This window comes from Desmodus rotundus, chromosome 6, assembly GCF_022682495.2.
Source record: "Desmodus rotundus isolate HL8 chromosome 6, HLdesRot8A.1, whole genome shotgun sequence".
In the NCBI taxonomy this organism is placed as follows: domain Eukaryota; kingdom Metazoa; phylum Chordata; class Mammalia; order Chiroptera; family Phyllostomidae; genus Desmodus; species Desmodus rotundus.
Window position 1 is genome coordinate 153573494 of NC_071392.1, and position 22016 is coordinate 153595509.

General features: G+C 55.9%; 2 protein-coding genes across 2 annotated transcripts in view; one reads left to right on the plus strand and one right to left on the minus strand.

The window, feature by feature from the left end:
- KCNIP1 (potassium voltage-gated channel interacting protein 1) overlaps nt 1-22016 on the plus strand; it is a 241380-nt gene that overhangs the window by 6349 nt on the left and 213015 nt on the right. The window lies entirely within an intron of this gene.
- On the minus strand, nt 10736-20181 carry KCNMB1 (potassium calcium-activated channel subfamily M regulatory beta subunit 1). The gene is made up of 4 exons (XM_024576916.4): nt 20052-20181; nt 17645-17802; nt 16128-16299; nt 10736-11568 (listed from the first exon to the last, which is right to left on the minus strand). The coding sequence occupies exons 2-4, from the start codon at nt 17776-17778 to the stop codon at nt 11299-11301; spliced, it is 576 nt and encodes a 191-aa protein (XP_024432684.2). The 5' UTR covers nt 17779-17802; nt 20052-20181; the 3' UTR covers nt 10736-11298.

Sequence of the window (22016 nt, forward strand, 5' to 3'; positions counted from 1 at the left end):
AGGCAGGAATAACTGATTCGGGGCTGCTCACCCTCGCAGTGCTGCACAGATGTCCTATTAACTTCAGGGCTGCGAGGGAGCAGCTAGTTGTTCCCAATTAAAAGGAGCTGGCAGTGGGCCCCTCGGGCGGGCAGGAGGACACCGTGGGCTGCCATACCAGGCACAGGGTGGCATGGGTCAAGTCAGGTTTTGATCAGCCTTCAGAGGCCCGGAGGTCCCTGGCCATGCCCATGTGACCCTCAGAACTCCTAGGGTAACAGGATCTTGCAGGCCACAGAACCTTCCCTGGGTCACCTGTCTCACCAGGCCCCACGTGCCTGGGAGCCGGATGTGGTCGAGTCAGGCGGCCGTGGAAGGCAGCATGATGCGGGGACAGAAAGCACAGCTCTGCAGCCAGACAGCCCTCGGTCCAGGCCTGCCACATGCTGACAGGATGGCCTTGGACAAGCCACTTCCCACCTGTCCCTGTCCTCTCGTGGAAATTGGGCCCGTCACCCCCACCCCACGGGGCCACCAGGAGACTGAGACAGTGCCCATGACACTTGTAGTTCCCAGCATGTAACAGCTGCCCCGTAAAAATCAAGTTCCCGCCCTTCTCGCCTTCTCATACAGTTAAACTTGGACCCGTCGCCAGGAGGAAGGAGGCATAGCTGAGAGAGAAATGGGCTCTGGGTCGAGTCTTCTCCCAGCCCTTCTGTTTCTCCAAAGTTGCCCCCCGCCCCTACCCTCAGTCACTCTCAATGACAAGTTCTGAAATCTAGCCTTGCCAGCAGCTGAAATTACCCTTTTTATTTAGGGTTCACGATTTACCGGCCATCCCCCAACCCCACAGGCACATGAGCTCTGCATAAGCGTGCGTGGTGAGGGGCTGGTTTTGGAGCCTCCCGCACCCGAGGGAGGTTGAATAAATGATGACGGAAGCTTTCCCTGCTCAGCGACTCCGGCCGTGTGCCTGGAGTCCCTCTGTGAGGCCTGCTCTCTGCCAGGCTAGTTCGGAGGCTCCCACTCCCCATTTCCCTGGCCTGAATTTCTGCACTGGAATTTGACAGAAGCGACCAGCCAGAATGACCTTGCTGAGATAGGAAGGTCAGTGCAAGCAAGACCAAGGCCCTGGTCCCCCTTCCCCTCCAGTTCTCACGTGCTCTGTCAGCTTGTCCCCTCAGCAGCTGGCCCGTCCCCTGCAGCTGGCCAGTGTACATCTGTACCCCAACCAGAAGGGCAGGAGAGAGGACCCAGGCTCTGAGGGCCCCCAGAGGGGCAGAGAGATGCGGAGAGGGTGTTTAGTGCAGAGGAAGCCGAGAAGGGGAGATCCCATGGGCTTCCTGGGTCAGAAAGGGGAGCCAGGACTCCTGGAAAAGACGCAAGGGGAGGTGTCCACCACGGCTGTGCCCACCCTCCACTCCTCACAAGGCCCCAGTCTGGAGGCAGAAGAAAGCTTCCTTTCCACTGGGGCAGGTGGAAGGGCCATGAGCACAAAGCCAGCCCTGGTCCTCCCTGTCGAAGCCATTATAATTCCATTCCATGTTCTTCGAGCTACAAAAGCAGCAGCTTTGGAACTGGGCCTGGGTTCGAATCCAGATCCTCACCCTTGCTCACTGCACACATAGATTTCCTCTATCAATTTCTTCATCTCTGAAATGAGGGAGTTGCTGATTGCAAAGTCCCTTTCAGCTTTGCAGTTACACGTCTCGGTGACAATAATGGTGACACTACCTGTGGCACCTGCTCACTGCTCCAAGCATTCTGCAAGTGCCATTTACTTAACGGGCACAAGGGCCCTGGGAGGCCTGAGCTTCAGAAGGGAAGGGCCTGGCTCCGAGCCACACCGCCAGCCCGGGGCAGAACCAGAACTGGAAGCTGGGCTGTCAGTCCCCAGGTGCCAGCTTTCCCCTCCACATTACACCCGCTCCCTTTCTGACACTCAGATCCAGGATAGCAAGCAGTGAAGACAAAACTGATTCCTTCCCAGTTTGGCGAAGAGACGACACGCTAATTTCAGAAATCAAGGTTCCAAGGCCTCTGTGCTGGCTGAAGCATGCAATTCGAGAGAATTTCCCTGAGACCTGAGCCCCCCAGTCTACACCCCCAACCATCACCCGCAAGTCACCCTCACCAGTCACATCACATGGGAGAACTGGCCCCACAGCCAACACTGCAAGGAATGAAGACAGGAAACCTCACCCCGCAAGCGTTCCCGCGGTAATTCCAGTCTGGCTGATTTTCACTTCTCACTAGAGCTGGGAAGGAGTCAGGGAGGAAGATGGGAATCTGAGAGGCTTGAGTTAGCCCACCCCAATTTTCTGTTTGTAATCTTCTGATTAACCCTGGGCCAGTTCGGGTGGCATTTTTCAAACCATCTGCACTTGGCAGGCAGAGCCCAGCCTAGGCTTGCTGCTCGCTATCTGCAAACGTCAGCTGGAAACCTGCTGTCACTTGGAGCGGGGACGTTCCTAAGCTACAAGGCACATGGGCTGCAGACCACTCCCAGCGTCCTGGTGCCGATTAACCCTGCCCGTGCCTCGGCAGCCCAGAAACAGCAGCCTGCTGCTTGAAAATGGAGGGGCACCATGGGAAGGGTAGTAATTGTCGGCGCTCATTGATTTCCTGGGGCTTTACCAGGGTCCCTCTGTTCAATCCAGCCCGAGCCCTGTGAGTTACTACTGTTATCGTTCCCACCCTGGAGCTGGGGGAGGTTGAACAACCAGCTCAAGGTCACAGAGCCAAGGAACACTCTCCTGGTCAAACCCCTCGGCACCCTCACCCCCTGTCATGGACTGAGTTCTGCTCCTTCCCCACCCCAAACTCACATGCTGAAGCCCTAACCCCGGTGTCTGGATATTTGGAGATTAGAACTTAAAATGAGGTAATTAAGGGAAAGTGAGGTCATAAGGGTGAGGCACTGACCCCATGGGACTGGTGTCCGTATGAGAAGAGGAAGGGACACAGGAGACCACACACACGGAGAAAAGGCCGCATGAGGACACAGCAGGAAGGACTCAGTGGCCATCCACAAGCTGAGAGAGGCCCGACCGGAAACCAGCTCTGCCAGCACCTTAACCTTGGACTTCAGCCTTGGGAAACATGACAGAATAAGTTTCTGTTGTGTGAGTTGCCCAGCCTGGGGTGTTTTGTTATGACAGCCCTAGGCAAGTAATACACCCAGGCGATCTGCTCGAAGCAGATCCCAGGTGCACACACGGGCTTTCACTCGGGTGTTCCCGTGGAGTTACGTTACAGCAGGCTGAAACTGGCCCGATCCTTAAACTCCAGTCCAAACGCAGTGGGTGGAATGAACTTTGGTTCATCTTTCTGATGGGATGATATTAAACCTTTGCAGAAGGATTCTGAGGACCGCTCAGGAACACACAGCAGTGCCATTGACAGAACAGTAGGTGGAAACGCAGGGAACGGAAGTGTTGGCGAATGAGGTTCCAACCTGTGAGTAAGTGTGTGTGTGGAAAAAGCAAAATAGAAAAGAGAGAAACTGAAATACTAGCCTGGGTCTTAGTTGAGGTTGAGGGTCATTTTTCAAAGTTCTTGATTCTGACCTGTACTGTCGACACGGACTACAATAAGCGTGCATATTTAATCAGACAGTAAAGATATCCGTCCCCAAATGCACAGCTTCAGTGACTTCAGTTCTTCTCGACACCTTCCATACAAGTTGTGCTCTCACTGTCACTGTGTCACTGCCTGCCCCGTCCGCGTTGGTGCACACACACCCGGACTGCCCTGCCTGGCCTTCACCACCCACCTCCTGCCCCACGGCCCCCACCTGCACGCCAGACCGGTGTCCATGTGGTTCTAAAACCAGCCTCGTGTTTACAGTCCCTGAACCTAGCTCTCAAATGGTTCAGAAGCACACGCGTATGCACATCACACGCACACGCGCACATAGGTAGAGGCTCTGCTACGAAGTGACCTCAGTTCAAATGCCAGTTCCACTGCCTACTCATTGTGTGTTACTGGCCTTAGGCAAGTTACTCACCTTCCGCATCTCAGTTTTGCCATCCATAAAGTGAGGACGGAGAGAATCATAGTGTATGTCTCCCCTACAGCTGTCTGGAGTGGAATGGAGGTGCGTGAAGGGTGTGGAGAAGAGCTGAAGAACCTGCGATGGGTGTGATCTGTCAGTATAGTTAGCGTTAAATAGAAAAATCCAGTTCTTAGTCATGAAGATATTTATAATATTCTCCACCCCCCCGCTCAGCCACTCAGCCCTGGATGACTCACAGGGGTGTCCACCCCACGGCCCACAGGCCACATGCAGCCCAGGATGGCTGTGAACGTGGCCCAACACAAAATCATAACTTTATTTAAAATGTTATGAGCTCTTTATGTGATTACCACATGTCACAATGTATTTAATGTGTGGCCCAAGGCAACTCTTCTTCTTCCAGTGTGGCGCAGAGACACCAAAAGGTTGGACACCCCTGGAGAAGGGACCTTTTGCTTGTGGAGCAGCAAGAGCACAGCGCCGGGTCCCACCGGTATCCGCATCCCCAGGTCCTGGCCCAGAGCCTGGCCCAGAGGAGGCTACCAAGAAGCGCACAAAACCCAAAGTGAGGAACTTGAAGGGTTTGATTTGCACTTTAAAAAGAGTGCTCATCAGATACAAGCTCGTAATTTTGCTGACGCAGCCACTCTGCTCCCACAGGCTTCTTAGAGATGAGGCCTCGCCTTGATAAATTAGCTGTGGATACAGGCATCCTGCAGTTGCTGTTGAAATGCAATTTAATTTCCAATTAAGCCTGATTTCTGGGCCAAGGGACCTGCCCGCCTCGCACTGGGAGGGTCATTCCAACCAGACCTATTGTTGCCTGTGAAGGACGGCCTGCCTGTGAAGTGTGAGCTTGAGGGAGCTGGTCCTCAGAGCCCGGGGAGGTTCAGCCGGGTGGGGATGTTCCCTGTGGGCAGGTACCGCTTTTCCTCCAGAGCCAAGTTTATACAAGTAGATTCAAGAAACTTCGAAACGAAGTCTATCCGTCTGCCTATGGCGGGGATTTTTAAGAAGGAATCCAGCTAGAAATGGATTGAGAGGGAGAGAGGCAAGATGGCCAGTAGGCTCCCAAGAAAGAGAGGCAGGAAGTTGCTAGTGAGAAGGAGGGGCGGGAGGGAGTTCTCTGAGCTCCAGCAGAGAAGGGTCTGGCTGAGAGGGGGAGCAGACGCATTTGCTCAGAAAGAACGAGCACTTGCGGGGCGTCCTCTGTGTGCCAGGCACTGTTCCACATGCCCCACATTCCCTTACGGTGTCCAGTCACCTCAGGGGCCCTATAAAGCAAACGATGTTGCACTCATTTTCCAGTTGAGGAAACTGAGACTTGGCGAGATGAAATAAACTGCCCAAGGTCACTGACAAACCAGATTCCAACCCTTGGCTTTTCTGAGCTTTCCTCTCCATAGGTTCCCTGTGCAAAGAAAATACAAACACATGGTTTGGGGCCATAAGAACAAGGTCACATGAAGCTGAAACTTACCTCCCCAAAAATGTAACAGGAAAGAAGGCCTTTGAAACATGTTCTGAGAGTGACAGTAACTGATGGCTGGGTCAGCTTGGAGCAAATGATCTGATAAAGGGGACAAACGATACCTGCTCTGTTGGACTTTCTCCCGCCTTCCCCGTAGGAGTAAGATCTGCGCACTGGGCCTGATGGTCCCGCATGGCTAACAGTCTCCCTTGGGCTCGGGAGCTCCCCGGAGAGCTCCACTGCCCCCGATCACTGGGGTTCTGGCTTGTGGTTCAGGGAATTTCCATTCCAGGGGTGGGAAAGAACCAACGGGGCATATAAAACCGTGTTTAAGATACGTGTACGTATGTTTCTAGGAATATGACTTGTGTGGTCAACAGAGTCACAGAAAAGTTTCTTAGGGACCAAGAAGTCATCACATGGCCCAGTTTTGATTAATGGACGTGAAAGACTCTAAAGCTACATGTAAATGGACATGCCGCCAACTCCTGGACAAATTCTAGCTGGACTGTTAAACCAGTGGTTTGGGAACATTTGGAAAAGAAAGCCAGGGTGACTGAGATGGGCGGGGTCCCTGAGAAAAGTCATGTCAGACCCACCTCTCTTCTGAATAGACTGACCAGTTGGGGGGCGCTGTGGCTGTGACAGGCCTGGGCTCCTGCAGGCATTCGGTGGCCGGGGGCTGAGGGAGCCTGGAGTCAGGCTTGTTGCAGCTGACGTGTGGCCTTGTCCCGGCAGAGACCACTTCAGTCTGCAGGGCTTTCTCTGAGGCATCCGTTTGGGCCCCACCCACATCTGCTGACCCTTCAGAGGCGTGGCTCCAGGGAACCCCCTCCCCCCCAGGGCCTGGGCTCCCTGGGAAGGTATGTGGAGGCCTTCCCCAGGCTCCGTGCACCAACCTTGCCCTGCTGGGCAGTTTCCACGTTGGATGGGGGGCAAAGACAAGGGGCGGGAAGCACCGGAGTTAGAGAGTCGCGTTGGGAAGCTGTGGTCTCTAGGCATGGATCCCCACGCTGCCCTTGACTGGCTTCTGCCTGCAGCAAGTTAAATCCCTCCCCTTCGCCTCTTGCCTCACCTTTGTGAGTGGAGATAGTAATAGCAGCCAAAAGGGTACTGTGCTGTACACGGAAAAGCTTAACCCAGATTCTGGCCTATTGGTGCTGAACAACTGTTAGCTCTCATTACTATCAGAGATGACAGATGATTGTACAGGGAGTGAGTCGCTACACATGCCCCAAAATGGAAGTGGCCACCTCCCGGGCCGTGAGTCATTCAGCTGAAGAGATGCGGACACAGAGTGTCACTGCAGGGGAACATTGGAGGAAGGGTTCAGGCACCAGATTAGGTCTTTAAAGAACTACTGACCTGGGAGAACGTGAGTTTGTGTCTGAGTATGAGGCGCCAGAGGGCAGTCAAGTGGCAGGGGCTCTGGAATTGACGGGGAGGGCTCAGCACTCTCGTCCCCTTGGAGGGGGCGGGGAGAGAGGGCCTGCCTTCCTGCCGCCTGTGCTTAGCAAGCCTGTTTGCATCAGTTTTCTTCAGTGTGGGTCAGGACCCGGGAGCTTGGTGTGCAGTGATGGAGACTTCGGGAGATTCCAGTCTCTCCGGGTCACCCTTCACTCCGCAAGCCTGGCGGTGAATCGCCCCCTTCACTCCACATTGGGGTGGGCGTTGCTTGCTCTGCACCTGTGCACATCCCTTCCCCTCTTCCCCAAGCCTGGCACGCGCTTCATCTTGGGGTGGGGCAGGTGGGGATCGAAGACTGTGCAGATCCAGGAGGAGGCTGTGTTCGTTCAGTATGGAGTCGATGGACAGACGGAGACCCAGGGAGACGCCTGTGGGCGGGAAGATAATCCTTGTAGCAACCCAACCTTGGGAGAGAGGGCCAGGAGCCAGGGGGTGCTGGGAAACTGAAGCTCGTCTTCTGCCCCCCCCCGCCCCCCCGTAGGAATGCGACGATGCCCTGTGAGGTATTTGGGGGGCCACAGGGCGTGGGCGGAAAGAACAGAGAGACCCGTCTCTGGATGCACTGAGCCAGCAGTTCTGAGCCCTCCTGGTCTCAGGACCCTGTCACAGTCTTAGGACATGTGAACTCCAAAGAGGCTTAGTTTATGGGGGGTATAGCTCCTAATATTTATTATTTTGGAAGTGAAAAAGACAGCTTAATGTAAATGCACTTATTTTAAAATAATAAGCTCATTCCATGTTAACAAAATAACCTGTTTTCATGAGGAATAATTATACTTTCCAAAAAATGTGTCGAGAAAAGCAGCGTTGTCTTCCATTTTGACACACCTCCTCAACGTCTGGCTTACCAGAGGCAGCTGGAGCCTCACGCCTGCTTCGGCAGGCAGCCCGCCGAGGTGCGGAGCGCCCCCTGAGGTGTGGATCGTGCAGTGCAGGCTAGTGAGAGGGGCGAGTGAAAGCGGCAGGGAGCATCTCAGTGTCCTTATGAAAAGGCTTTGACCTTGCAGGCCCCCCTCAGAGAACTGCTAGGCTGGACTGTAGTGAATGTCTCTTTGTCTTTCTGATCTGGTCTGGCTCTTGCTCTTGCCCCTCCATGGGAAAGGACAGCGGCCGGCGAGGTACAGGACAGCCGCACCTCGCTCAAACAGCATCTTTGCAAATGTTTCATGTAGCTCGAACGCCGCCCAAAGGCAAGGCGAACCCAAAGGACACTGGATATTCTTGCGCACCGGCCTGCGCTGCCAGTCAGCCGCAGACTGAGTGTGGTGTACTCTGCACCTGCCCAGGCCCTTTGGAAATTAGGAGAAATTTTGGATGAACTGTTCATTGCAGAGAGGAGAGCCTCATTTCAGTAAGTCACAAGAATTAAGATGTCGTGGCTGTTTATGTCGCCTCTGCTGAGTTTGCATAGGGTGGGTTCTTCACGGCGAGGATGGAAGACCTTAGTGATGGTGGGGAGGGGTCCGGTGGGGGGACAGTGGCAAGAAGATGGACAGCTCCTTGGAGGCAGGCGGTGACCTGGTCCTCCCTGCCCATCCTCTTGCCTGTGACCTCCCCCAGGGGGTCTCAGTTCCCAGGGAGGGAGGGACATGGGAGCTCGAGCCAGGGGCGCCTCTCCAGGTGTGAGGCACTGGCCCGGGAGAGGAAAAGCAAAACGGTAATAAGGCACTCATTAGCAGGGTGACTTATTAAGAACTAATGAGCACTCTCTGCTCCCAGAGAGCCACTATTCCCCAAAACGTTTTTCCTCAGTGTGCAACTCCATCACACTTAAATGCCCCTTATCTCGCGCTCCTCGCGCTCATCCCGCTTGTGGACTTCGTGAGCCGCAGGCAGATGTGGACAGGAAGCAGGCCTTTGCCGCAGGCAAATGAAGGTCATGGTTAATGTGGCAAGGGGCCGTGGGGTCCGGGCTTCCCCAGGCACTAAAGTTTCTAGATGGACATGCCACTTCCCCCTGCAGGGGCTGCTTAGGTATTCTGAGTTTCTGTGTATTTTAGCCCCAAATGCAGGTGCGTGGCACCCCTGTGCAAAGGAGCCCCTGTAAGGGAGACTTGTGGTGGGGGCTTTCTTTTTCTTTTTTATTTGTTACAATTAAACTTAAGTCTTTGGGATAATCGCAGAGTCAAAGTCAGCTGTAAGGAATAATACAAAGAGATCCTATGTACCTTTTACCTCATTTCCCCAATGGCAACTTCCCGCAGGAAGATAATACAACTGGGACTCCCTTAAAAGAGTGGGAGGACCAGCCTGGGAAGGAAGGGACTCTGGGGAGCAGCATGCCACCTCCCCTCACCTCCCCCTGGAGGGAATGTTAGGGGAGAGCCTAGAGGGCGTGGAAGTGCGTCGGGCTCCGGATTGGAAGTGACCGGTGTTGGTGCAGATCCTGGATGCCCGCCTCCCTGCACGAGGGCACTGCTGGGTTCCCGGGTTGCCCCACTGTCCCTTACCTGGCCCCGGGGGGTTTGCGCCCCTGAGCCCGTCAGCTGAGTCGGGTCGAGCACCGCGTTTGAGAGGCCAGGACCTAATCCCTAGCGTCTCCCTGGGTGGACGACTGCACTTGCTACACGGCCACTGACCACCCAGAGCCATGGTTTTTCGAAATTTCTTGAATAGCACCTACCATGTGTCAGTCACTACTCTACGAACATTATATAAGTGCTCACTTGGTACCAACAGACCTAAAAGGGGGGTATTTTATTGGTTCCCGTTTTGCAGAAGAGGAAGTTGAGGCACACAGAGGCTGAGTTATTTGCCTGGAGTCGCCTAGCTCACCAACGGCAGGGCTGGGTGTTTGAACACGGACGCCCACATCGCAAGCCCCACACACCCAGGGGCCTGTGTGTCTCCCCGGTGATGCACTCAGCATCTCACCGAATTCTTACAAGGCACGCCACACAGCACAGTGCCTGGCATGCAAGAGACAAGCACCTAAACTGCTAGTCAACGTCATCGTTGGTATAATTTCTTCCAGAAGCTTCTGAGTGTTCATTACTTGCTGTTATTAACAACAGCCTCCTTCCAGGGCACCTACTTCGTGCCAGACCCTCACTCAGCCCTCTCAGTGGCCCAGAGGGAGGTGTCTCTCTCACAGACAGAGCGACGGGGAGTCGGAGGGCTGCAGTCTGGCAGAGGCAGGCGTGGGACTCGCACCCGGGCCCGCGTCCAGAAGACACAGCTCCAGGAGGTGGCCTTGCACTCAGCCCAGGACTGGCCTGCCCAGCAGCCATTCACCCCAGCCGAAAGCCCAGTGGCAGGACACTGGTCCACCACATCAGGGGTTCCCGCACACGAGCACACACCAGAAACCCCCACGTCCCACACCCTTGGGGTGTTTGATGAGGTAGGGCCAGGGGGCCCAAGAATGTGCATTCCTCACAGGTCCCCCACAGAATTCTGGTACCGTGGGTCCAGGGGCCACACTTTGGGGACCACTGTCCCAGGAAAGCTGACTGGAGCAGTGACGTTGGGGGTCACGGCCTCCTCCAGTTTCACCCTTTTCACCCAAGAAGGGCTTCTCAGCAGGGCCAGTGCCCCCTTGCATTTACCTGTAGCATCAGCCCCCATCTGCGTGGTCACCTCCTTCCACAGAGCGCTCTTCAGATGGCCTCTGCTCGAAGGCCCTCCCTGACCGGGGCACAGGGCCGCCTCAGCCCGCTCTTCCACCTGCCTGGGGCCAAGGGGCTCACACACTTTCCCCAACATAACATCTGCTGCTGTTTTTCTAATTAAAAACACAACAAAATCAAACCTTCCCCTTGTTGAAAAGACCGAAAATAAAAAAGGGGATAAGGAAGAAAATGAAAATTAACCACCATCCCACTGTTAGTACTTTGATGTAGTATTTTAGTGTATTTCCTGATAGTCTCATAATTTTTTGTGTATTTGTTAGCATTGGAATAAAAATGCGTATGGCACTTGGCATCCTGAAAACGAGATATTCTCAATGTGCTCTGCGTAAGGGAGCCGCGGTTTTCATTGTGAAATTCAAAGAAGGTTTGCCAAGGACAGATTCCTGGACAGGACAGGCAGGCCTTGAAGCCAACCGTGAGAACACAGGTGCAGAGGTCAGAGTCACCGTCGTCTGTGGGGTGGGGGGGTTGGGTCAGTGGATCGGGGGCAGGGAATGGAGAGCCGCAACCACAACCGGCTGGCCTGTGCTTTCCAAGGCACTAGGGGGCCATTGTACATTCCTGAGCAGAAAGTGACTTCACAAAGGCCACACATGCAATGGGAGACAGGTGGACTGTGGGGGGAGGGGGGGGCAGTGGGAAGGCAGAGGAAGAGGCATGGGTACACAAATGGGCACAGCCCAGGGTCCCCGGTGCCGGGCGACCTGGGTGGTGTCATGGCGCAGCCGGGTCTACCTTTGAGCCGCCAGGATGGAGAGGGACTGGTTGAGCTTTACCATGGCGATAATGAGGAGGCCGCCAGTCAGCAGGAAGGTGGGCCAGAAGAGAGAGAAGAGGAGGGTCTGCGGCCCGTGGAGGCGCCGGTACAGGACTCTGGTCTCGTTCTCCCTCGGGGCCGCGAAGCAGTGGAAAACCCGGTGCTCGTGGAAGCTGCCTCTGACTCTCTCCACGTCGGCCCGGGCCAGCTGGTAGTTGTCCAGGCTGCCAGGGATGTAGGAGCACTGGGGAGAGAGCGAGAGCGCCGGTGGGCTGGGAAGGCCCCGTCTCTCAGGCCCTCGAAATGAGTGGCTGTCAGGAGTGAAGGACAGTGCCCGCTCTGAGACAGGCCCCTGGTGGGAGTCAGAACTGGGAGAAGGTGGTGGGCTGTGCACGGCACAGTTCCAGAGGGTGCCTTCACCGTGTCACTTGTGAGCGTGGTGGCCCTGGAGCTGCTTGGGGGACACACTGACAGCTGAAGCCAGGGGCCCGGCTGGAGTCCCAGCTCTGCCTCCATTGCTGTAGAACTTTAGACAAATCACTTACCCTTTCTGAGCCTTGATAGCTTCATCGGTTAAATGGGTCACAAGCAGTAGCTTTTTCACAGGGTGTTATTACAGAAGGGCTTCAAGCTTAACTGTCAGATGAGACTGGTGAGTGGCGGTGAGTGACACAGGCCCAGTGGGCTCTGTATGTGGATTCAGGGCAGAGGTCAAGTTCACAATCTCCCGCAGGGCTCGTGCTGGGAAGGCCTGGGAGGGGTGTGGGTGAGGGAATAAGGTGACAGGTGCCAGGGAGAACTGTCAGGGAGCGGTGGGACCTGGTGAGGTGGAGACAGCCAGACGCATCCAGACTGGCGGTCACCATCCATCTGGACGATGGGCACCAGGGGATCCAGAAGACCTTTGTAGCCAGGCCTCTGACATTTCACGAGAAGCCAGAAAACCAGATTTTAATGTGAATGCTCACATTTTTAAAAATATTGGAAAAAGTTCAAATCAAAAAGCCTATGTGGTCTAACCCAGTGTGAGCCAAACATACGATGCTGGCAAGCTGCTATTCACCACCGGGACTGAAAGGAAAGCTGGGGCGGGGGGGAGTGCACCACAGAGAAGGCGGAACATGGGGCACATTTAATTCTGACACTGATTGTTGCCCTTTGGAGCCCCTGGCCTCGGCAGATGAGGTCCCGCTGGAGAGCTCTGCAGGGGAGCCTGTGAAGATATCTGTAAGTGCAATCCCTGTCCCCCCCAACCCCAGTCCCTCCAGCAGCCCACCTGGAAGGCTGGCCCTCTGAATCGCTGAGGGTGGGGCCCAGCAATCAGGTGATTCCTTCATATTCAGAAGTTTGAGACCACTGGACTAGACCACATTATGTCCAAGATAAAATGTGTAAACTATTGAGCCAGCTTCCCCCCAGACCTCAGCTACTCCCTGGATTTGAATGAGGCCCCTCCCCCAAAGCTGCCTGCCCTGACAGTGCTCAGCCCAGCAGAATAAAGGGTGGTTGCATCATAGTTCTGATAGCCTGGGAAGGGAGGGAGCTGCATTCAGAAGTAGGTCACTAGCCAACTAGGGAGCAGCTGAGGCTAGGGAGAAGCTGGCTCCTGGGGAACCTGGCATGCAGAGTTGTTGGGCACTGCAGGGTCTCATTAGCAGGTGGATTCAGAATCCTGAGCTGAGAGGGGCAAGCCCAAGCTTCCCCTGTGCCTCTGACTGTGACCTTAGGTAACCTCGCCCACTAAGCAACACATGTGGCTATGGAGCCAGGCAGGCCTGCATTCAACTACCAATTCCAAATTGTGTGACTGTGGCAAGTGCTGCAGCTTCTCTGAGCCTTGTGACGTGGGTTTGTGAGGGTGCCTGCCTGGTTGAATTGTGTGGATTAAGAGATGATGCATATGAACACTTCGCACAAAGCCCAGCACATAGTAAGTGCTCAATAAATGGGAGATGCCGTTACCATTAATCATACTGTGACCTAACTATGATTTTGCAACAATAGCTCCTTCTTTCCCTTCTTAAAGAGGGGCCTTTCACATGACACCCAGCTGGCCTGCAGCACCGGTCCCCTGCACCCCAGAGCTGAGCAGAAGCAGAAGTAGAGTGGCAGCTGGCCCACTGGCCCAGCCAAGTGACAGAAGCACAAAGGTACTTCCACCGTCCCACCCACGCAGCCGCCTGACATCAGCATTGCCCCCGGTGATGCCTGGGTGTGGCAGGAGGGAAGATGGAGCAGGTGGCTGCCATCCAGCACCGCCCTTCCAGGGCCAGACATGTTGCTGACGGCTCATTTCGGGGGGTGATCTGGCCTCCCGTCCCTCTGAGATGGCAACCTGGCCTCAGGGAGGCGGCCTGTAGGCCAGGTCTCGTCCCACCAGTGATCAGGTCTGTCTTTGAAAATGTGCTTCTCCCTCCTTGGGTTAAATCAGGGGCCACTGAATGCCAGGAAGAGGCGGTAGTCCCAACCAGGGGCTGACTCAGCGGGTTCGGAGGCTCCTCCTCCAGCTGGTGGGGCTGAGTTATCGCGGTGATGATGAGTGAACGAGTCAGGCCCCCTTGCATGTGCAGACCCCCTTTTCCAAGACCCCCCACCCCGGCACTGCCAGGGATCCCTCTGCTCCTCAGCACCCAGCCCCTTCCCATCCCATCTGCCACCGAAGTCTGACGGCCAGCACCCATCCTGCTTGAGGCCCAGTCTCCGTCCTGGGTGTGTGCGGGTGCCTGCCCCGCCACCCAGTCACTGACCCGCTCGCTGCTCTGCTCCACTCAGATGGTGCTCCTGGGCCGCAAGCCCTGCAAAGACTCCAGGTTGCTCCTGCAGTAATTCCCAACCTCCGAATCACTTGGAGGGCCCAGAGGCTCTGCACCTGTCCGACAGTGTAGGAACCTGGTTTTGTTAAGCCTCCCTCCGGGGGTGGGGGTGGTTCTCATGCACAGCCAGTGCTGAGGGGACCCCACTTGTGTGATCACCTTTCAATTCCACAGTTAGCTAGTCCTTAGCAGTGATGACAGGCACACAGCCTGCGCAGTGCCAGAATGTCATCAGCATTTCCCTTCTTTACGGTTTTCTTTAAGTCCCCAGTGACCAGTAGAAGCTTCTCCTAGGAAATGGTGGACTTGGTTAGGAGGGTTAGGAGTCGCTACAACCCCCACTTCCTGGGAAAGCCGGGCACCGTGAGCATTATTTGGAGTGAACTGTTCCTTCTGATGCACATGCAAAGGAATTCCATCTGTTGTGAGCCCAGTCCTTGCGGAATCAGAGTTTCTTTAAAAACCGTTTAGTGGGTTGTGACATTAACACCGAGACCAGAAGGCCTTGGCCTTTGCTTGGTAGGAAGGGTTGACCTCCGCCTGTCCTGTGGCTGGACCAGCGTGTGTTTCGGTAAAATGGTGCTTATAGATAAGCCTAACCCTTTCTTCAGTTCCCTTCCTTGTGCAGGACTTTGAAAGCATGATGTAGAACCCTGAGCAAACACGAATGCCTAACTCTATTCATTGTGCAATGGTGGCTTCCCCAGCTTCCCTAACTGTGCTCTGTCGCGGGTCGAGATTCCACACTCCCGTCTTTTTTCCTGCCGTGTTGTACTTGCTATCTCTCTCGGACATCCTTCGAAGATGGTCTTTTTAGCAAAGCAATTTCAGTGAAGTATTCTTCTGTAATTCTTTTAAATACAGGAACTAATAAGTATAACGTGTAACTTTCCTCATTAAAGTTCTGCCTCTCTCAAAAAAACAACCACATGCACATTTTCATTCCACACTTGGGTGGAGCGGGGGTCTCCTGGGAACGCACCTTCATCCCCCTCTGCAGCCTGTCCCCGCTGCACTCTGTCAGGTGTCAGTATCTGTACAGATCTTGGGGTCCCTGTGTCCCCAGCCCTCCCCTCCAGCCTTGTCCTGTGTCCTGCGCTCTATTTGCATGCCCTCCATGTTTGTGTGGGTCCAGCACTGCCTGGCATTTGAAAGCCTGACCCAGATGCCCTTCTGATTCCCTTGCCTACCTACCTCCCTCCCTGTGGGCTGGAAAATGTCCCTCTGTCCTTTGACCCCCCCAGTTTTCTCCAGGCCTCTCTATGGCACCGCTCCCTCCCTCCTGGGCATTATTTCCCGTATGGGCCTTCTCCTCTTCGGTCCAAAGCCCCTAACACAGGACACACCCCATGACTGTCGAATGAACGAGCGGGCGAAGGAGCAAATGATCGCGGGCCAACTTGTATTTCCTGTAGGAGGGGCTGTGATGGTGGGTCTGGGGCGGGGCAGGGGAAGGGGGGATGCTGGGAGGCAGCGATGAGAAAGTATCCCAGGTGTTGACTTGGCTGCAGCCCTGGACCCCTGGTCTCCTGGGGTGGAGGGTTCACAGGGGCTTCCCTCGGTGGGGTCAGCTCCGGGCCTGGCCTCTCATTTGGCTCACTTTATAGAATGAGTGACCACTTCCTTTTCAGTACGCTCTATCCGCCCGACAGGAAGCTTGGCACATTGCATGTAGTGCCTGACTTCTTAAGAGCACTTCAGCGAAGGTGGAAACTTCCCTGGAAGTTTCAGGAGGCACAGAGGGGCTCAGTTAGCCACCCCAGGTCACACAGCCACTTGGTGGCATAGCAAGGATTTGAACTGAGGCCTGTCTGATCCCAACACGGAAGAGCTAGGTCTGGCTGGACCTCATGCCAGCTATGGTCCCTCGTCAAGTGAGTTCATCTTTCTCAGCCTCCGCTCTCTAGAGAGGGGAGAGGGAGCCAGTTAGGGACAGGCCCACATATCTGCCAGGGGCAAGGGAACAGGTGCCCATGCCCCCAGTTAGTACCTGCTGGTTCTGGTCCCAGGTGTCCTCTGTGTGGTACAGCACGGCCCAGTGGCCCCTGGCGGACACATTGACCCACAGGCATGGGTACTGGGCTACCTTCTTGCCCTCCAGCTCCTCCTGGTCCCAGATCTTGGTCTCAATCAGGTGGCATGTGGATTCCTGGGTCCACACGCTGGAGAGATCACACACACACACACACACACACACGTGTTTCAGAATCTGGTGGCACAGGGCGTCCTGTGTGCACCCCTCTGGGGAGACCCGGGGCAGGGCCGCCCATCATACCATGAGTGCCCAGCACTAAAGGTGCATGACCCAGAGTCCCTGGGCCCGGGGGAGGGACGTAGACTCAGAATGTCCATGCTGATGGCCTCTCGGACAGCACCATGCGAGCCACGCCCCAGAACAAGTGAACCAGGACTTCTGAGGTGGGTGCGGCCCAGGCCCTGGGAGGTCGTAGAAGAAGCTGCTGTGATTCTGACGGGCAGCTGGGCCCCAGCCCCGTACCCACACCGCCTTCACCTCGCAGAGAGCAGAAGAGAAGCTCGGAAAGGTCATGTGACTTTTCCAAGGCCACACGGGACCTGAAGCCTGGTCTGGGTGGCTTCAGAATCTGTGCCCTTTCCCCTAAAAGCGTCGATGAAGGAGGCTTTGATTTGTGCTGGGTGGGGAGGTGGTGGGGCAGCGCTTGGCCTGCAGGCACTGCATTGGGGGCACAGGCTGCTCCGAGCGAAACCGCTCCAGCGCTGTGGGAAGGCGCAGACCCAGGAGGGGAGGCAGACAGACTCATCAGCACATCAGCAGCAAATCAGTTGTGACTCATCTCCCATCTATCAGGCGAGGGGCTGGCAGTCACTGGACGTGCCAGGGAGGCAAGGGTCTGAGCCTCATCGTAAGAAGAGGCCGAGAGAACTGCGGGTGTTTGTTCCAAGCAGAGCGTGGATCAGGGACTTCCCAGCATTCCCTTTAAAAGCTCGCATGGTTGACATGTCAGGGAGCAAGAGCATGGAACATTCTCTGAGATTCTAGAGCAGAGCTCCAGGGGAGCAGATTTGGGCTCAATGTAGATACTTCCTGCTTACCAGAAAAGTAGGTATGCACAGTGAGATAGTGAGCTCCCCGTCACCTGAGCTATTCAGCAGGAGGCTAGATGCCCACTGATCAGGAGGTTTCGGGGGCAGTCAAACTGCAGATTGGCTACAAGATTCTGATTCTCTGATTCCCCCTGGGATGACACTCACACTGGAGCAGTTGCCCTGACCCCAGGGTGTTTCTGTGGAGAGGGCCTCCTGTGTCTGTTGCCTACAAGTCCCAGAATTCCAGACCAGCAGGGCCCAGTCCGGCCAACCCTCCCTGCACATGAATCCTTGACTCCAAGAATGAGGATCGTCCAGACCTCTCTGCCTGGTGTGGGGGTCAAGGGGAAGGGCAGGAAGAAGTCTGGGGTTCCTCCCACACCAGACCCTTGTTGGGGTGGGGCGGGGCTGGAGGACGGGGCAGGCCGGGGGGTTCGGTACCTTCTCTGGTAGAGGGGCAGCACAGTCGTGCCCAGGATGTAGTAGGCGATGACAGCACACACCACCATGGCCGCGCCCAGGCAAAGGGCTCGAGTCTCCCCCCGCTTCTGGGCCATCACCAGCTTCTTCCCCATGTCCACCGGGGACAGCGGTCATTTCTAGGGCCACAGAGACACACAGACATGGGATCAGCACAGGGGGCAGTTAGTGCATGGGAGGGATGACGGGTTGGAGGGGGCGCGCTCAAAGGTTAACGTCGCCTCGATTTCTATGTGGAGCTTTGCACCCTCAGAGGGCTTTTTGGACCCCGAGTAAGCCTCCCACCAGCCCTGACGGGTGAATGTTACACCCCCCTTCTGCAGGGGAAGGACCTGTGTGGCTCAGAGAGGCCAACTGACTTGCCCAAGGTCTCACTGTGTGATAGGCTCAGTACTGGCCCCTGGGATGCCCGTGTTCTCAGTCCTGGGCTCTATGACGGTTACTTTACTTGGCAAAGACTTTAAATTATGGAACTTGAGATGGGGCAATGACCCTGGATTATCCATGCAGACCCTGCATGTCCTCACAAGAAGGAGGCAAACAGACTAGGGCGCGGAAGAGGAGCACGTAATGTGACCAGGGGGGCAGAGGGCGGAGTGACGCCACCCCGGGCCAGGGGTTGCAGGCAGCCCCCAGAAGCAGAGGGCGCAGGGGACACTGCCTGTCCCCTGGAGCCCCTGCAGGGCACACAGCCCTGCTGACTCCGAGACTGTAGCCCTGCCGGCACCTTGCTGATCGGGCACTTCTGGCCTCCAGAACTTCTCGCAAGTAGATTTCTGTTATTTGAGGCACCGGGTAGTTTGCTAAGGCAGCAGCAGGAAAGTAACACAGGAGGTGAACGACTTCAGCAAGGGGCAGAGGCGGAACATCTGTGCACTTTCTTCCGGGACACTCGTCTCAGAAAAACCAGGAGCATTTCACAGCCCTGCCCAGCAGTCCCACAGCAGGGCTGGCCGGGCCAGGGGCCGCAGGCAGAGGGGCCGGGAGGTGGCTGCGGGCAGGGTCCTGTGAGGGCCACCGCCCTCTTTGAGCGAGGGCAGAAGGCATTCAGTGGCCTCAGCAACTGCTGTCTCATCTGGGGGCTCGAGCCACCCCGGCCAGAGCCCAGCACAGGGAAGTAGCTGGCAGCTTTCTCCCTCCCTCCTCCTTCCAGAAGCAGCCCCCTCATTTCCACCCGGGACTCTATCTGCCAGTGCAGGCAGGAGCCAGCTCTCCCCCGCTGGGTGCCCTGAACACCCCAGGGGCGTGACTCATCACCTGTGAGTCACCTGGAGCCACACGGCTGCCGCTTCTGTCCGTTGTGTGGGTTTCCCGTCTGCCCAGTGAGTTGCCCGAGTTCGGTAAAATGTCTGGTTGTGTCTGTTTGCTTAAGGTAACCATAGTTCCTGTCTACCAAGGATGCCAGGGCCATGGGCCCTTTCTCTGAAATCCCCTGCATTACAGGACATTTGAGCCAGAGGCCAGGAAGAACTTTGTTTTCCCCGCCAGGTCTTTAAAGTAATAAACACATTTATTTTTAATCCTGAGGATATGTTTATTGATTTTTTTTTTTTCTTGAGAGAGAGAGAGAGAGGGAGAGACAAATGCTGATGTGAAAGAAACGTCAATCCGTTGCCTCCCGTGCACCATCGAACCTGTAACCTAGGTGAGTGCCCAGACCGGGGATCGAACTCGGACCTTCTGGTGTATGGGATGATGCTCCAGCGAGCCACCGGCCAGGGCTTGACGCGTTACTTTTTATGAGTTAGTGAGTGGCCGGGGGAGACGCTGGTCCAAGGGGATTTCCAGCAAAGTGCTTTGTTTTCTGCTTAGGCTGCTCTCCTAAGTATTGACTGTTTCAAGTGTCCCGTCAGAGACCCTCTGCCCCTCTCACCTCACCCCTACTGTCTCCCTCCCCGCCCCTTCCCATGGGAAAGCCGGGACCAGGCACTGAGAATATAACAACTCTGTCACTGCGTCCCAGATGACTCACAGGGTTGACACCCAGGGACAAGTCTCCCTCCCTCACTGGGGACACTGAGAAGTGGGGTCCCCCCACACTCTAACAGAGAGGTCCCAGTGTCACAGGAAATGAATTTTCCTGGGCTCTCTCTGGGCTCAGCCCTCCGGTGGCGGCTCTGAAAGCTGGCTCCTAATGGCCAGGGCGCTAAGTTAATAGAGTGACCGGGGCCCCAGAGCCCCCCACCTCCCAGCTGACCACCAGGGGCCAGCAGTTCTAGTCCCCAGTGGCAGCAGTGGCAGCCCCTCTGGAGCCCAGAATCCTGGCACAGCCCCTCTGGGAAGAAGTCCCCACTGCCCCCTCCCTCCAGCAGCTCCCTCCTCTCCCCTCCAGCCCCAGGCCGTGGAGAAACCCATCCCCAGTACTCACAGTCGCCCCTGTGCCCCTGCTGTCTTCAACAGGCAGACATTTTCCGTCTGCCTACCCCCCAGCCCTCACCCCAAAAGAGGCCGCCTGGGCTCCAGCAGGAAGCCTGGGCTCCCAGCCCGTCTCTGTCTCCAGGGAAGCAGCCTTTGGTCCCCATCTGAGATAAGCCTCCATGCCCAAACATGGTCAAGTCTGAGTCTGAGCTGCCCTGGGGCCCAAACTCCAGAGCAGGTACCCGCCAAGGAGGACGGAGGAGGACGGAGAGCATTTCCCAGGGTCTCCTTGGAAACAGGTCTCAAACAACAACAGAGAGGAAAACTGGAAGCTGGAAAGGCCATCCTGGTGGATTTGGCAACTCTTCTTCACGCCGTCCCTCTGAGCTGGCGGAGATGCAGGGATGAGATGTGCTTTTCCTTTTGTTGACATGCGGGAGGGAGGAGGAGTTGAAGCTGGGGGGGGTGGAGTGTCAGCCGCTGGGGGGCTGGCGTACCCCTGCTAGGGCAGCCAGACCCTCCTGCCTTTGGCACTTGTGTGCTGTGTGGCCCGGGCAAGTCCTGGCGCCTCTCTGAGCCTCAGTTTTCTCATCTGCACTGTGGGGATTTTTAAACCTCACTTCGTTCAGGGTAGTGATGAGGATCACAGATGGTGGGGATTTGGGGCAGGAAAAAGAAACTTCATCTTAAAGACCAACCAGGCAGAAGCAGGGAACAGTCCTGGCTCCACAGCAGCTTCCAGCCAGGCGCCGGCCAGCCTGCTCGGTCAGGGGGCCTCCCAAAGCCCGGTTTGGAGCCGTGGCAGAGATTCGTTCCTATCAGCGAGACGAGTGAGCATCAGCATTTGCAGGCAAAACCATGCTTCTAGATTTCTCCGTTTCCTCATCTGTAAAGCGGTTGTTGTAAGGATCAAAAATCAGCAAAAAACACAAACCCCATACTTTGGGCCTTTCCTAGCTACCAGGCATGATGTCTCCACTCCTCACCTTCCCCAAGGCGAGGTGAAGGAGCTGAGTCTGAGCCTCGCAGCCTGGAGGAACTGGTCCACGCCACCTCGCTCCGAGGGCTGGAGCCAGACTCAAAGCTGGTCCTTCCAGACGGCAAAGTCCAGGCTGTCCCTGCTGAGCCTGGCCCTGCTCTGAGACATAAAAGCTCACCTTTGCTGTACAGTCACCTGCCACCTGAGGTTCTGAGGGTCACCCCAAGTGACCCAAGTCCCCAGGGAGGTGGATGCAGCCCAGCCATGCCTGACAGATGAGTCCCGCCTCCTCCCTCACTCCTGCCTGGGCCACTGTCAGGCAGCCAGCCCAGCGGACCATGAAATGGCACTCTCCAGCAGTGAGCCCCCCTCCCCGCAACCCTTCACTAATTGAATCATATTAACAGGAGAGTTAATTGTCCGTTTAATGGACATCATAGCAAAGGAGGTCTCTTAAGGCCTTCGACCTCGAAGGCAGATTGACGACGAGAGACCGAGGGCCTGGAATGAATCCCCACAGCATCCTTGGTTTTCCAAGGATGATTCTTGGTCCATTTAGGAGCCGGAGGGTCCTCCCGAGGCCTGTGAAGTGGAGCAAAATGCCAGTCCTTCCTCCCGCTCCCTGGGAGAGCGCACAGAGCCACAGGAGGCCCTCAGAAGTGTGACCAGAGGGCTGCTGCTCGTAATCCACTAACAGAGTTAGTGAGGGTTGTACATTTGGAATTTATAAGCAAACCTTAGCATTCTTCCCAAGGTCCTTTTCCTCTTAGAAGATGGGAACAGGCAGGGAAGAGGACAGGGGATGCAAGCTCTTCCGCTGCAAAGAATGAACCCGAGCCCAGTGCTTCCACAGGCCTTGCTTTGGCGGGAACGTGGATGAGACACGGGTCCCCGCCGGCTGTGGGGTTGTATGTCCCAGGTGGTTGTAGGGGAGGGGGAGGGGAGGAAGTGATGGGGCCAAAACAATAAAGGCTGGTGCTTTGCATTAGCGTAGGG